Source organism: Barbus barbus (assembly GCF_936440315.1).
Source record: "Barbus barbus genome assembly, chromosome: 11".
NCBI lineage: Eukaryota > Metazoa > Chordata > Actinopteri > Cypriniformes > Cyprinidae > Barbus > Barbus barbus.
Window position 1 is genome coordinate 21,556,924 of NC_136739.1, and position 16,539 is coordinate 21,573,462.

At 36.1% G+C, this 16,539-nt stretch overlaps 1 protein-coding gene across 2 annotated transcripts; it reads right to left on the bottom strand.

Moving 5' to 3' along the window:
• Window positions 1-2,683: 2,683 nt before the first annotated feature.
• On the bottom strand, window positions 2,684-13,261 carry LOC306877373 (calsequestrin-2-like). Of its 2 annotated transcripts, XM_079429108.1 has the most exons (12): window positions 13,044-13,163; window positions 12,669-12,928; window positions 11,756-11,840; window positions 11,035-11,135; window positions 10,823-10,934; window positions 5,486-5,559; window positions 5,221-5,351; window positions 5,073-5,118; window positions 4,435-4,489; window positions 4,232-4,332; window positions 4,027-4,101; window positions 2,684-3,925 (listed from the first exon to the last, which is right to left on the bottom strand). In XM_079429108.1, exons 2-12 carry the CDS (start codon window positions 12,903-12,905, stop codon window positions 3,719-3,721), a joined length of 1,224 nt encoding a protein of 407 aa, XP_079285234.1. In that variant the 5' UTR covers window positions 12,906-12,928; window positions 13,044-13,163; the 3' UTR covers window positions 2,684-3,718. The 2 variants fall into 2 exon arrangements, with proteins under 2 accessions (XP_079285234.1, XP_079285233.1); XM_079429107.1 differs by having other exon boundaries at window positions 12,669-13,261.
• Between the last annotated feature and the right edge of the window lie 3,278 nt (window positions 13,262-16,539).

Genomic DNA, 16,539 nt, shown 5'->3' on the forward strand with positions numbered 1-16,539 from the left:
AAGGAACATTCAATTATTTACTTAGATTTGATTATACATTTAGTACCTTTGGAAAAATGAGAAAACATTAGACAGGAAAATGGGTACACTGTGTTCAAGAAAAAACTGCAGGTTATGATGAAACTTCCATAGGCTAATAGCCTACATTGAATATCAATATCAAAAGGAGAATATCAATTTACAATTTAAAAAAAAAAACATAGGAAAAAACACAAGAAAACATAAATATGTACAGCTGAGCTGTACAGTAAATATTAATGGTTTCAAGAGTTTTCACAATTTCTCTGCAATGAACCATTGTTTATTTTAAGAAATCTCAATAATCATATTTTTGAGGGACATGGAAAAGTCTTCCATAAGTCTCCTTTTAATTTTTATTTTCCAAAGAAGCAAAAAAAAGAAATACTTGTTTGGGACAATATAAACAATCCTATCCCTTTAACCCTCTGGTACTGTTCTGTTCAACAGAGTTGAGTTTGAGGCAAAACCATTTACGGTCCTTCTATTATTTTATTCTATGCTTGGTACTTTTTTTCTACAATAACTTGCATTTGGGAATGCGGACAAAACTTGTGCTGTTGAAATTATTTGTAGCAACTTAAAAACATAGCCAGCAACACATGAGAATGCATCAATATATTTATAAATAAATGGTTAAGGTTTCAAAATAAAACTTTAAACTGTTGCTGTAGTATTTCTATCATAAATATGTGGCCAAACATTACAGAGTAAATGCAATTAATCATTAGATAAACAATGGTTTGCTGGTGATGTAAAGTTTAACAACAATCGTCAGGCCGTCTGCTGGCATTTCTTATAATACATAAAATACGTAAGTTTATTGTTTATACATTTTGATACTTTATTTCAACCAATTATTATTGCCGCTTTATTACATGTATTTAATTGGTACTAAAAGATATTGTTCACTTATCTTAATTACCAAAAATATATAAATAAAATCTTCAGCAGATGATTAACAAAATAATCATTACTGATAGCCCTAGTTAAAACAATTGAAAATGAACCTGCATTGTTTTGAAATTTGTGATTAGAATAGTATTTTTGTCATATATTTTGCCATTGTTGATTTCTTGAAAATAATAGGCTATTAAAATGACTTAATCTCCTGAAAAGAATATTGCATATAGTCGTGAGCTAATGTAGGCTATTCACACATTGTATAGTCAGTTGTGTTAATTAAAATTCTTACCACCATCAAAAGTAAAAACTCAGAATGACATATCCCAGAATATTTTGTGTATAGATTATAATTATTAATTGTGTTTATATTTGAAGTTGTTGTAAATAGCTGTGAACATAACATAAAATTGCGACTTTGATGGTGTATAATTTGTCATTAATCTCCAAGAGAATGCAAATGAAGTATTTTTTTAATTATTATGTTTGTAAAAAGTACAGAGATGACATCAATGACATACAAGTTTGTATGCAATACACAATTAGTATCAAGGATATAGTCAATGTCATCAGAACACAGGAAAGTAAAATAAAAAAGTTAATGATTGATAAAGAAAGTAAGAAAACTTGGGGAAAAAAACACATGAGGGTAAGATACTAATTTATTGTGGTGGCAAAGTACTCCTTCTCCGGCGTTGGTGTCACGCGTCTGTGTTGCGACGTACTCCTTCTCCGGCGTTGGTGTCACGCGTCTGTGTTGCGACGTACTCCTTCTCCGGCGTTGGTGTCACGCGTCTGTGTTGCGACGTACTCCTTCTCACACGTAAAAACTACACGACTGCCGACTTTGGTTGGTAATCCATGGCACGGTGCACCCCCCATAACAATGTGCCGCAGCTCTGCAGCGCGCGCTGTATGAAGCAGACGCTTTGGAGTAGAGCAGACCATGCACTCGCACAAGTGCGAACACGTCAAATTTTAACTCGCACATTCTCAAAAAATGGTCGCAGTCTAGAGCCCTGCCATACCTGCTATATTGAATAAATGTTTGCAGGAATTTCCCTCATTATAAACTTGAAAGCTGCGGGGATGAGTAAAACTGCGATATACACACAATCCCCCACGAAATTCTAGACAGGATTTATTATAACTCTATTACAGAGATTTGTGAAATAAAATTCCATTATTTTTTAGTAGTTGTGTCAAAATGTATAAATCTGTAAACCCATAAGCCCTTAACACATTTTCTAAACCCGTTGTAAAGTTTTTTTGTCTTGTGTGATTGATTACAATACAGTAATATATAATGCAGTGACAAAATTACACCGCAGTATTTCATTTGAATCCATTTATGAATTTCCAGGTTAGACTTGATTAAAATAATATGATTTTCACCGAGATAAATAAAAGACCTCTTTGACTTGTATAATATTCAGTGTGGTGCTTACACTGCTGGTTCAGAATCAAGACTCTTGAAGAAACCAATGAAATTATTTACATCCAAAAGGAATTTCACAAGAGTGTCTTAAGAAAGAAGTCCATCAAAATCAATCACATGCACTGTAAAAAAAAAAAAAAAAAAAAAAAAAAAATGTTGAGCCAACTTAAAATTAAGGCAACCAGCTTCAGCAGATTTTAGAGTTCTCTCAATTTATTTTTGTAGGAGATTATCAACTTTTTGTTGCATAAATTAAAACAACAAGTTGAGAGAACTCTATAATCTGCTGAAGCTGGTTGCCTCTTTTTTTTTTTCTTTTTTTTTACAGTGTGGTCCTCCTTAATGACAGCCACTGCCCTTCATGTGAAACACAGTCACTCATCATCAGGGCAGGCCCAAGCCTTTATGGGGCCCTAAGCAGAGTTTTATTTGGGGGCCCCTCGGTGCTGCCAATATGACTGGTTATTGTCAAATCTTGATTATTCGCACACTATAAATCTAACAAACCCATTATTAGTAGCTTTAGTGTAGTGAAGCTTCATTTAATGAAGAGTAACTGTTAGCTTAGCTCACTACATTTTCCAAGTACCTTGCCCAACTCTGATGGTGGTTCTGGGCCTCATCTCCAAGAACAAGAAACCAAGGAACTGAGTGTAGAGTTTAGGAAGAGACAGCTGTGGACCTACTCTCCACTCATCATCAACCGGGCCCCATGGAGAGGGTGAACAACTTTAAATAACTTGGAGCAAACATCTCTGAAAACTTGACTTGGTCTGGAAACACACAATCTCAGGTAAATAAAACCAGACAACAGATGTATCTTCTGCGAATGCTGAGGAAATTCAGGATCCCACCAGCAATCTTGAAAACTTTCTGTACAGGGACCATATAAGGCATACTTACTCAGCGTATTTCAGTGCGGTATGCACTGCTCTATGCAGGACTGCAAAGCTCTGCAGGAAGTGGTATGCTTATAGTTGAGCAGTCTGTTCAGACGATTTGTGTCAAATCATATTAATATGAATCATGTTTAAATAGGACCATCCTTCCTAAACCTGTTGTAACGTTTTATTGTCTTGTTTGATTGATTACAGTAGAAAATGTACAGGAGAGTAATAATTGATGCAGTGACAAAATTGCACCCTTAAAATTTAAAATTAATCCCTTTATCAAGTCTATTTCCAGTTTAGAGGTGATTAAAATAAATAATTTTCACCTAGATAAATAAGAGACGTCTTTGACTTGTATAATTTCAATTTAACATTAAGAAAACTCTGCAGTGCACAAAATGTACAAAATGATTTTGCTGTAAAAGAAAGATCTTTTTAGCAGATTTGTTTGAGGTTCACAGTATATGAATCATTCATCATCGTCATCATCATCATCGTCGTCATCATCGTCATCATCGTCGTCGTCATCATCATCGTCATCATCATCATCGTCGTCGTCATCATCATCATCCTCTGTATTCACTGTTCCAGAGAGCACATCTTCTATCCAGTTTTCCAGCTCTTCAGGTGACGGCAGCTCATCATCATCAGAAATCTCCAACCAGACACTGTCAGCCTGTCATAGAGGACATGACAGTGGGACAGATCCAAGCATGAGAAAGGGTCTTTCATAATGAATTCAGCAGATCTGCTTAAAAATGGAAGTAGCGTACTTACATCTGTAATATTAACTACACCAATCTGTGGTCTGAAGAGGTCAATCTTGAAGGTCTTCTCCCAGTAAGGAATGAGCTAAGAAAGGAAATGTGCATATAAAGAGGGGTTCAACTGAAGAAAATATTTCTTCCAGTTTTTGTCATCACATTACAGTATTACTGACTCAAAATATTGTCATGCATCTATCCAGACTTGTTTTAGTCACCAGTGGGAAGTTGTCTGGGTCAATCCACACAATACTCAGGTCTGGATTGTGTGTGTTGTCTCTGGCCACCTCCTTCAAAATCTCCAAGAATTCAAAACCATCTGAAAACCATATTCGAGGTCAAGTCCTTTTGATGACCTCACACTAAATGAATATCATTTGGATTTATAAGGAATGACGAGGTGCCCTGGAATTGTACATACCAGGGTCCTCTTCTTCTGCAAAGGCTACAATGTGAATTCCATTCAAATCATCCTCCTGCAAAAGAGAACATTTATTTCAGTGTGTCATTGCTTTATGATATCCACAGATATTTCTCTGCTCTGCAACGGGGCTTTATTTTGCAGTTTGACTTTTCACTGTTCCACTTATTATATGGCTACTCGATAAATGAGTGCACTGGCATTGTGGACATAAAATATTGATTTGGGTTTCAATTATTTTATAACTGGATATCTTATCTGCTCTTATTAGAAAAAAACAGTCAGTTACAATATAAACAGTCCAATGATAATATAATATAATAATATTAATAGTGAAGTCCTCTGGAGTAATTTTTATGACAATCAACAACTGAGATGCAAGATGGCACAGTCATGTTTGTATAAAACAAGAAAGTGAGTCAAGAAAGTGTGATACGAGAGGCATGAATGTAGCCCTAGTTTAAGTTAATGTTTGAGCAGACTGATATAGAGCACTGCCATGGATGATTTTAGGAGGTATCTGACCACTAGATAATGCAACTGACCAGTCAAAATAGTTTTCCAGAAAGCCATGAATAAATTAAGAAATATAACAATCATACAATTCCATAAAATTCATATTTAAAAATATTGCTCACCCAGGTCTCAAACATGTCTTCTGCCCTGAGCTTTCTTAGAGTTGGTCTGTGGAGGTCAATAGATATCATCAGTATGAATTTGACATCAGTATCAAATAACTGTCTATCCATCCTTCAGAGTATCATTAGATTAGCTTTTACTGATTACCTCCTGTGTTCGGTTATGAAGGCCACCAGCTCTTCCTCTGAGTGTGGTTTGTCTGGAATGGTGACTGGTTCCTCCATGAAGGGTTCATAGAAGTCCACTTCATTCATCTTCAGAGTCAGCTCTTTTGCAACCTGAAACGCAACAATTAAAGCAACACATCTGCCATCAGTAGAGAATTCTCCACTCCCCAAAAGAAAATAATGGCACAATGACAGCTTAAAAATATTCTAAACATAAACAGAATATAAAATAAAACAATACTCACAGATTTCTCAAAGGTGGCAAAAAATTTGATAAAAGGCTGAAACTGTTCAGCTGCCTCTTGGAAAGCAAGATAATCTGAGGAAACCAGAGAAAAAAATTTGGCTAGTATTTGTTTGTTTGTTTATTAAAAGGTAACTGAATCAAAAGTTGTACATTCCATTTTGATCATAACTGGGACCTTTATTTTTGACAGTGTTGCCTACCGGAGTGGTGACAAGAAATAAATGACCTTTAAATGCCAACTAAACAGTGCTGCTTGAAAGTTTGGGAACCCCTTGCAGAATCTGTGAAAATGTAATTTTAACAAAATAAGAGAGATCATACAAAATGCATGTTATTTTTTATTTAGTACTGTCCTGAGTAAGATATTTTACATAAAAGATTATTACATTTAGTCCACAAGACAAAAACATAGCTGAAATTATTAAAATAACCCCATTCAAAATATGGTTCCATACTGTGTGTGGTTACCTAGATGATCCACGACAGTCCCTTGTTTGTTCTGAACAGTTAAACTGAGCACTGTTCTTCAGAAAAATCCTCCATGTTCTGCGGAATCTTCAGCTTTCCAGCATCTTTTGCATATTTGAACTCTTTCCAGCAGTGACTGTATGATTTTGAGATCCATCTTTTCACACTGAGGACAACTGAGGGACTCAAACACAACTATTAAAAAAGGTTCAAACATTCACTGATGCTCCAGAAAGAAACACGATGCATTAAGAGCCGGGCGGTGAAAACTTTTTGAATTTGAAGATCAAGGTAAATTGTACTTAATTTGTCTTCGGGGAAACATGCAAGTATCTTCTGTTGCTTCCGAAGGGCAGTACTAAATGGAAAAAAATATATATATTTCCACAAAATAAGAAAACTTTGGACATCTTCATCCTGTTCAAAAGTTTTCACCCCCTGCTCTTAATGCATCGTGTTTCCTTCTGGAGCATCAGTGAATGTTTGAACCTTATTTAATAGTTGTGTTTGAGTGTTTGATCAAATATGTGACCCTGGACCACAAAACCAGTCTTAAGTGTCAATTTTTGCGAAATACATAATCTGAAAGCTGAATAAATAAGCTTTCCATTGATGTTTGTTAGGACAAAATTTGATCTTTTAATTAATACCCTATTGATTTTTAGCATAAAAGAAAAATCTGTATCACTTTACGGTATGGTACATGAATTACCATGAATTCATGCATAAATTAATGTGTGAATTATGCATTACTTCATGCATTAATATCTCAGAAATTATCAGGAACTAACATGAGTTCAAAGTGTTTCATTCATGGATGAACAACACCTTAATTAAGACTTTAACTGAAGTGAGTACATCATCATGATTTATGATTTATTACGCATGATCATGATTTTTCTTTGCCCACAAAAAACAAGGTCTTTACTATCCATTGTGAATAAATCTATTCTAGTGGTACATGATTCAAAAAAGCATTATTTTGTGCATGTAAGACTACTTGAATTATTAAAGGTAGCTACAAAAATCCACGTTACCTCATGCATACATACAGGTTAGAACAGTATATCAACTAATGTGAGAACTTATGTTTTTCATTAAATATGATATAAGATATCAAGCATGTTCATAACTTCTTCATAGTAGCCTGCAGGCAAATGGACAGACCCCAGCATTGGCCAATCACAGCACATAGCTTGTAAATCCTGTTGAGATCCAAATACAGTAGTCATCATTAACTAAGCATTAACTTCTCATGACTTCATCATGTGTGTGGCCCCTCAACTAAAGTGGTGACTTGGTCCTTTTAAATACTGATAAACAGTGTGTTATTAATGATGGCATAATTGTGAAATGACATGAATAGGAACATGAAAGTTCAAGCTTTTGCACACAATGTACTGTGGACACAAAGGGACTTTGATCATAACTTTCTGCTTTATTCTTAAACAGTATAACCCAGTTAAATCAAAAGCAATGCCTGGAAAAAGCTGGGGAGGAATTCAGTAAATATACCATGAACTTTAAGTGCCTGTATATCTGAAAACTCTTTACAAAACCATAAAGCTGGTTTACAAAACCATAAAGGATTGACACAAAAAAAAGTAACATTTTAGTATTAACTACGACTTTTTCCTCAATAAATTCCTAATTTGCTGCTTATTAATAGTTATAGTTAGTAAGGCAGTTGTTAAGTTTAGGTATTGGGTAGGATTAGGGTTGTAGAATAAGGTCATGTAGAATAAGGCATTAATATATGCTTAATTACTACTAATAAATGGCTAATATTCTAGTAATATGCATGCTAATAAGCAACTAGTTGCGTCTGCATCAAGCATCAAGCAACGTCTTTAGCCATGAAATCATTTGAAAGGTTTTGGCTTATCTGAAGGACATCACTGGACCCTTACTGGACCCCCTGCAGTTTGCCTACAGAGCAAACAGGTCTGTGGATGATGCAGTCAACATGGGGCTGCACTTCATCCTGCAGCATCTGGACAGACCAGGGACTTATGTGAGGATCCTGTTTGTGGACTTCAGCTCTGCTTTTAACACCATTATCACGGAAACCCTTCAAAATAAACTTACCCAGCTCTCCGTAACCTGCACCATCAGCACTGGAGCTCCTCAGGGCTGCGTTCTCTCCCCACTGCTCTTCTCCCTCTACACTAACGACTGCACCTTTAAAGACCCCTCCGTCAAGCTCCTGAAGTTTGCAGACGACACCACACTGATCGGCCTCATCCAGGACGGTGACGAGTCTGCTTACAGACAGGAGGTTAAGGAGCTGGCTGTCTGGTGCAGTCTCAACAACCTGGAGCTCAACACGCTCAAAACTGTGGAGATGATTGTGGACTTCAGGAGAAACCCCCCTGCTCTCCCCCCACTCACCATCATGAACAGCACTGTGACTGCAGTGGAGTCATTCAGATTCCTGGGCACCACCATCTCTCAGGACCTGAAGTGGGATATTCACATTGACTCCATTGTCAGCAGAGGTTGTACTTTCTTCGCCAGCTGAGGAAGTTCAACCTGCCACAGGACTTACTGAAACAGTTCTACTCTGCCATCATTGAATCCATCCTCTGCACTTCAATAACTGTCTGGTTCAGCTCAGCGACCAAATCTGACCTCAGATGACTACAGAGGGTAGTCCGGACTGCTGAGCGAATCATTGGTACAACCCTCCCCACTCTCCAAGAACTGTACTCATCCAGAGTGAGCAAAAGGGCTGGTAAAATCACTCTGGACCCCTCACACCCAGCACACTCCCTCTTTGAACTGTTGCCGTCTGGTCGACGCTACAGAGCTCTGAGAACCAGAACGACCAGACACAGAATCAGTTTCTTCCCTCAGTCAATACATCTCATGAACACTCAACAATAAACGCGGAACACACAACTAATACATTATCCATTCACCACACTCAATTATTTTATTTTTATTTGTATCATTTCTAATTTCTAATTTGCACATACTTGACCTGTACATACATAGTTGTCTATATTATATATTATGTTTTTTTTTGCTGCTTTGTACATTGATTATTGGCTATTTGTTGTTATTTTGTTTTTATTACCTGTGTCCTGTCCTGTTGCTGTCTTTCTGTTGCACTGTGGAGCGTCTGTCACTACAACAAATTCCTTGTATGTGTAAACATACTTGGCCAATAAAGCTCATTCTCATTCTCATTAAGAGACTTTAAAATAAAGTGTAACCAAAAAAAAAAAAAAAAAAGATGAAACAAGGTTTCACAAACAGCTTGGTCTTTTTAAAGGTAAGGAGACACCTTTTAATGTAACAAGCTACAGATGTGGACTCCTCATTAAATATTTAATGTTGAACAAAAATAAACTGATCAAATAAATGGCACAAACATGGCAGTACATATACAAACTTGTCCTTTGTATAGAGTGCATAAAACGGAATTATATGTTAGTTGCAGGGGTTTTTTTGTGAGCAGGAGCCTATAGCTTCAGCTATCTTAAAGAGAAAAGAAAAAAATGCATGATTTTGTAAAGAGTTTTCAGATATACAGGCACTTAAAGTTCATGGTATATGAAGTCACCACTTTAGTTGAGGGGCCACACACATGATGAAATCACGAGTAGTTGATGCTTAGTTAATGATGACTACTGTTTTTGGATGTCAACAGAATTCACATACTATGTGCTGTGATTGGCCAATGTACATTTACCTGCAGGCTATGAAGAAGATATGAACATGCTTGATAACTAATATCATATTTAATGAAAAACATAAGTTCTCACATTAATTGATATACTGTTCTAGTCTATATGCATGCATGAGGTAATGTGGATTTTTGTATATTCCTTTAATAAATCAAGTAGTCTTAGATGCACGGAATAATGCTTTTTTGAATCATGTACCATAAGCATAGCTTTATTCACAATGGATAGTAAAGACCTTGTTTTGTTGTGAATAAAGAAAACATCATGATCATGCGTAATAAATCATAAATCATGATGATGTACTCACCTCAGTTAATGTCTTAATTAAGGTGTTGTTCATCCATGAAGTCATGAATGAAAGACTTTGAACTCATGTTAGTTCCTGATAATTCATGAGATATTAATGCATGAAGTAATGCATAATTCACACATTAATATTTGCATGAATTCATGCTAATTCGTGTACCCTTACAGTAAAGTATCATTTTGACCCATACAATGTATTTTTGGCTATTGCTACAAATATACCCCAGCGACTTAAGACTGGTTTTGTGGTCCAGGGTCACATATGCAAAAGATGCTGGAAAGCTGAAGATTCTGCAGAACATGGAGGATTTTTCTGCAGAACAGTGCTCAGTTTAACTGTTCAGAACAAACAAGGGACTCATGAACAACCATCACAAAACAAAAAACAGTTGTGGATCATTTAGGTAACCACACACAGTATTAAGAACCAAGAGTTCACAAACTTTTGAATGGGGTTATTTTAATAATTTGTATAATTTTAATGTTTTTGTCTTGAGGACTAAATGTAATCATCTTTTATGTAAAATATCTTACTCAGGACAGTACTAAATAAAAAATAACATGCATTTTGTATGATCTCTCTTTTTTTGTTAAAATTACTCACATTTTCACAGATTCTTCAAGGGGTTCACAAACTTTCAAGCAGCACTGTAGCTTGAAAGAGTAGTAGCCTACAATGTTCAAGAAGTTTCTTTGTGCATTTAAAAACATAACTGGAATGTACAGACATTAAAAATTAATATGTTAACATTTATTGCATGGTATTAATTTTTTGCATACTATGATATATGTGTTTGGAAAGTGCAGAGATCAGATAACCACAGCTGAAGGATGTAACTGGTCCTCACAGTCTGCACACACATACTTACGTTCAGAGTCAGGACTCTTGAAGAAACCAATGAGTTTGATGTCTTCTTCCATACGGTCAAAAGCTCGTAACTCCAGAGCATTGTCAATGATCTCAACCGGATCTTCCAACAGCTAAAGCATGAGGGAGAGATGGAGGCAGAAAGTTAAAATGGCATATAAAAGCACTACAACAAATTAGATGTCTACTTTACGATAAACACAGATTCTTTACATCCAGAAGGAATTCCACAAGAGTGTCTGTAGCGAGCAGGCCATCAAATTCAATCACACGGTCCTCCTTAAAGACATAGACGCTGCCTTCCTCATGCAGACCTTCAAATGAAACATATAGACATTCATGACTGCAATGTAAATGTACACTGTACATGCATATAGTCTACTGTACAGTGTATCAGCATCCGTTTATGCAAAAAAAACATTGATGTTGCTAAAATTTATTTTACTGGGATATTTACAGAGGATTTTAGGAGATGTTTTAAGGCCATGATATGTATCATGGGTACATAATAGCCATGTTTGTATCTCTCTATAGTCAGTGCACTGCAATGTTGTTTCCATCAATTTTTCATGAGACCAAAACAGATTTTCATTTTATTTTTGTTGCACCTGTTAAACTAAGATGGAATGAAGATTTGTTGGGATAGATGGCTGAAAAGTGTTTAAAATGTGTGACAGCTTATCTTAATACTTCATGGAGCCTATAAAATTCCATTAATACATTTATAGCAATATAATTGTTAAACATTTATTTAATTTTGGTAATTCAGTTTAAATGACTATTTTCTGTGTTTTTACTGTTAATTTTATATGAATTACACTGCATTTATAGTACATTGTCTAAATGTCTTCATAAACATTTTAATGGTGATTCTCATTCAGATATCGCACCCATAGACTGTATAAAACAATCGCACCCAGAGTTTTAACCTCACCTAGTTTCTTGGCAACCTTAGCATCTTTTTGGGAGTCAACCATTCCAAAGCCAATATCCTTTTCCTCCAAGACTTGAGCGGCTAACTGTGGAAAAAGAAATCATGATTAGCACTGTAACGGCTGATTTTATTGGGTCATATTTTTTATTTACTATTAGCTCAAGCTCCAAGGAAAATGTCAAATAAAATAAAATAAAATTACATTAAAGTCTAATAAAATACATATAACCTATTTATATACATATATGTATGCGTGTTTTAGAATATATTAGTAGTACATGGAGTACCGCTGAGTCAAACTGGCATTGTTGTCTAGATAGTGAACCTAGAAAGTGATGGATAGTGAGCCATGAATTCAGAGTTAAGGAGGCTACACTTATGTAATCATTTTAGAAGTGTTCTTGATCCATAAATACCCACAGTGTTCTGCTTTCATCATGATGCAAGTAGTATAAATGGCTGCATTTTAAAAGCCAATACTATAGGACCAGTTTCCCAAGCCCACATTCAGAAGCTATCAGGTGCACTGAACATGAAGTGCCTAATTAACATGATGACTGATAATGTTCACTTTTAAATCCAGATAAATACTTAAGTGAAAAAGAGATGTGAAGATAGACATGTCGGTCAGCTGCAGCCCTCTAGCTGCACTGATATTACATACAAAAAATAGATTTGAACCTATATTATATTACATTTATTTTTATTATTACATTTCACTTGCAACCCATTTACATTCAAATTTCATTTGAAAATATGAAATCTTTTAAATTATATGTTTAAAAACCTTTATTCATGTTTACTGCACATCTATAGGCAATTCCATGTTGCTTTGCTCCGAATAACACTCTCTGAAGTCCATTCAGTCTTATATCTTACACCATACATTCCCACTTGTCTTGTCCTCTCTTACCTCTAGCACTAATTCAGTCATTTGTAACTGTTTCTGCAGTTCTTTTGCAGTTGGCAGAGGAGCGTGGTAGAACAGGCACAGCATGTCGTATTTCTTCAGGGCTTTGCGGTAGTTCTTCTCATTTATGTCCAGGACACGATCTTTACCATCATAACGTGGGAATTCGAGGCCTTTCTCAGCAGCAGTCAGGATAGAGAGGCCCAGAGAGGCAAGCAGCAGGATCCAGGTGGTCTGCATGGTCTATACTAGTGACTTAAGACCTTTCCAAAAAGAAACGGTGGCTTTTCATGCAGCTCCACTAGACTTAAGAGAGTTCTGGTCTAGAAGTGTCAAAAATGGAAATATAAGTCAAGAGTTTATAACAGAAATAATTACAGTGGCAATCGTCCAGGCCTTCTTTTCTTCTTTTGTTTGCGTGCCCTTCTTCTGAAAATTCAGTTTTCTTCAGGCAAACCCTTGACTCTCTGCCTTCTCTCCTAACCACAGACAAAGAGTGGCTGGTGGATTGTGCTGGTAATAGGATGGGAGAGAGCAGGCAGGATACCTTACATAGCAGTGTTCCTCTAACCCTTTTTTAGAAGCCCAGTTGTTTCAGAGCTAAAAATACCCCAGTTGGACAGCAAAGGGACAAGAGCACTATGGAAGAGTGATTAGGCTTCAGCTAATGACATTTGATGCTGAGAAGGGAAAGGAGTGATATGAAGATTTCACTGCAACATAAGACAGATATAAACAGGAGCAAATGGGCTCTTTCCTGTATGTTCATGCGTGCGAGATGTTGATGACAAAGTCATTGTGTAAATTAGTGTACTGTACTGTAACCGGACACCTGTGTATGTCTTTGTGTGTGAGATGTTTTTTTTGGTCAGGTATGCCCCTCTACATGTGTGCGCACACATGACAAGCTGACAATGTACATGTGCTGTTAAATTTGGTGATTGATGTTTTGGGCTCTGCAAAGCCATTTGCACAATTAGTTATTAGAACTCTTAGAGGTAATTGAAATCAGACCGTCTTTCATGCTCCTCTGAAATGACAAAGATAAATAGACACTTTAAATAGAGTTTGTTGACACAGAAATGACACCAGCAATGCTCGTGTCCAAATTAGGATCAGCTGTCTCAAGGATTCCTGTCCAATTGCTTTAGACACAGCATTCCTAAAAGTTTCTTTCTCATACAGTCACCATGTCTTAAAAGTAGTCAACAATCTTAAATCACACTAACTGCTAACATGCTTTACAAATTGCTCATGTTAGGTGATGCAAACCATTTCCAATCCTGTTTGTAGTTATTTTACAGCTGTTTTATGTTCATGTAGAAGTGCCAAGGTTCATTGGATGTCAGACAGATAACAAAACACTGGAAGTATGCCTTAGTCTGGGAAGACCAGACTCCCTCTTTGTACTTGTGGTATAATGTTCCCTTCTCTTGGTCTTCACTGTGCTTAGTACTGACAACAACATAACAAGCATCACAGTTAGCAGATGACATTGCAAATGTTTTTCTCAGTAGGCTGTTGGTTTAGGCTATGGTGTAACTTGGTGTTAATTCTCAAGGACTTTAGTCATCGCGTTTGTGACTGACTGTAGGTGGAGGCTTAGATATAGCCAATCAGTCATCATAATGTAAAACGGAAAGAAAACACTGGAGAGAGAACTTGGTTGTTCCAGGTTCTCTGTTCAGTATTTGTCTCAACTGAAGTTGCTAAATCAAAAACCACTAGATGGCATGTGTGTCCCATGTCAGACTCATTTCCAGTCAAATCTAAGCTCCATTGAATACAGTTCCATTTTTATATGGTTTAGACATAAGAAGTAAGGAAGGTCCTTTTATGTGTATGAATTAAATGTAAATGAAAATAAAACCCCAGATTTTTTTACATTTTTTATATGTATACATTCATGAATATTTATTTCCAGACACACGTGTATGGTTCCTTTTGATTTATCACTCAAGATTTGAAGTCTGCATTTAATGGTGTAGCAAACAATATAGCCATTCAGAAATTGCAGTACAGCCCAATTTTCTTTCAAAATGGTCCACTGTTTCTGCATTTCTCAAAGTACTGTAAACATTTATTAGTCTAGCTGAATATCCTAAATGAAACACAGCTTTGGATGCATTCTAAATGCACCCCAAGTGTTTTCTGCATTGGTCTGTGTTGTTAGCACTGACATTTAAAGCAATTTAGCATACCTCACAAACACAGAGGCATATTGTTTGATTCAAGTACTGCTCTGGAATGCTGTGGATTTTTTCTTAAAGTGTCCTCATTACTGGCAACACTGAACTTACAACCTCTCAGTCTCCTCGATCTCTTTATGTAATGGTCATCATTTCTCTCTTAGTTCTTTTTAGTTCCAGATTTGAACCAAGTGATACTCTATGAATACATTACAAATGACAAATGATTTTGAATCACATTTGAATGACAAATTAATATGTACTAGTATATGTGCTATTTAAATGAATTAATGAATGAGTTTGGACAGACAGGTGATCTCTTCGGCTACAGAATAAAGTCTGTCTCTGCACTTTCTCTCTTTCCAGCACAGAAAAGCTATGATGTTCCTTTAAATATATACTCAAGGACAAAGTGAAACAGTTTGAGAAATTGAGGAAGAGAGAAAGAGAGAAAAGAGGGGGAAAGGTGATGGAAATATTTGACTTTCCAAAGGAACATGACATGTTTAAAAATTGCTGAAGAACACAAGCAAGGTCAGATGTCTCACTGCATCAGTTCCACGTTTCCTCCCTTTTCTCTCACATAAAACAGACACATATTCAAGAGATTTTTTATTTGGTTTACACACAAAGGGTAATGAAGTGAACCAAAACGTATGCAAATAAAATGGCACAAACAATGCATTATCGTAAGAACTATGATATTTAGAAAGTACTGCTGCTGATTATAATCAAAAGGGCATTTTAATGCATAACACAGTAAGTGGCCTGAAGGTTGAGGGGTATAAAATAACAGTTACTGAATCTGAAACACAGGATCGTGAGCGGAAGGATAGCTTGTGCCAAAGGTCTCCAACCCTGCTCCTGCAGAGTTCAGCTCAAACCACAATCAAACACACCTGAACCAGCTAATTAAGGTCTTCAGGGTTACTTGAAAATAATAATCAGTATACCTCTAACCATCAGATTCATCCACCCAGTAAAACAGGGCCCAAGAACAACTCACATAATTACAAAATTCTCTACAGGTAACAAGCAATTTTATGCTTCAGCTACTAGAGGGCCAAACATTTTTGAGGGCTAAATTACATTGTGTTGCTTTTAAAAATCTCAGTATATTGTAACAGAAAACTTGCATTAAGATAAATTACTTCATTACTATTCATGAAAGTTAGATTGTTATAAATTACAGTTAATTTTTAAGCCAAGTCATTTGCATGTATGTTTGCCTGAGAACCTGATCTAATGATATACACTGGTTTTAATGGAGCTGTTATATCCTGTTTGTGTTAACTCAGGCAGTTTCCTCAGAATGACAAATATATAAAAAAATAAAGGTTCCAATTAGAGCTATGTTGTTTTATGCATTCTGGTCCTGTACTATTCTGAACCACATTTATCTTACGCACTAAAATGATCACTTCTAATACTGTCCTCTTTACTATATAGCCTATATACACTATATTGCCAAAAGTATTGGGTCACCCCCTTCTAAAGAACAGGGTTGACTACTTTAGTAATTTCCATGAGTACAAATCTTAATGTTTAAGCATATAATGATATTCTAGGGAATTGTGTGCATCTAATTTTATAGCAACAGTTTGGACAGGACCCTTTTCTATTCTAACATGACAGTGCCTCTGTGTATAAGGCACAGTTCAAAAAGAAATGATTGATTCAGTCAG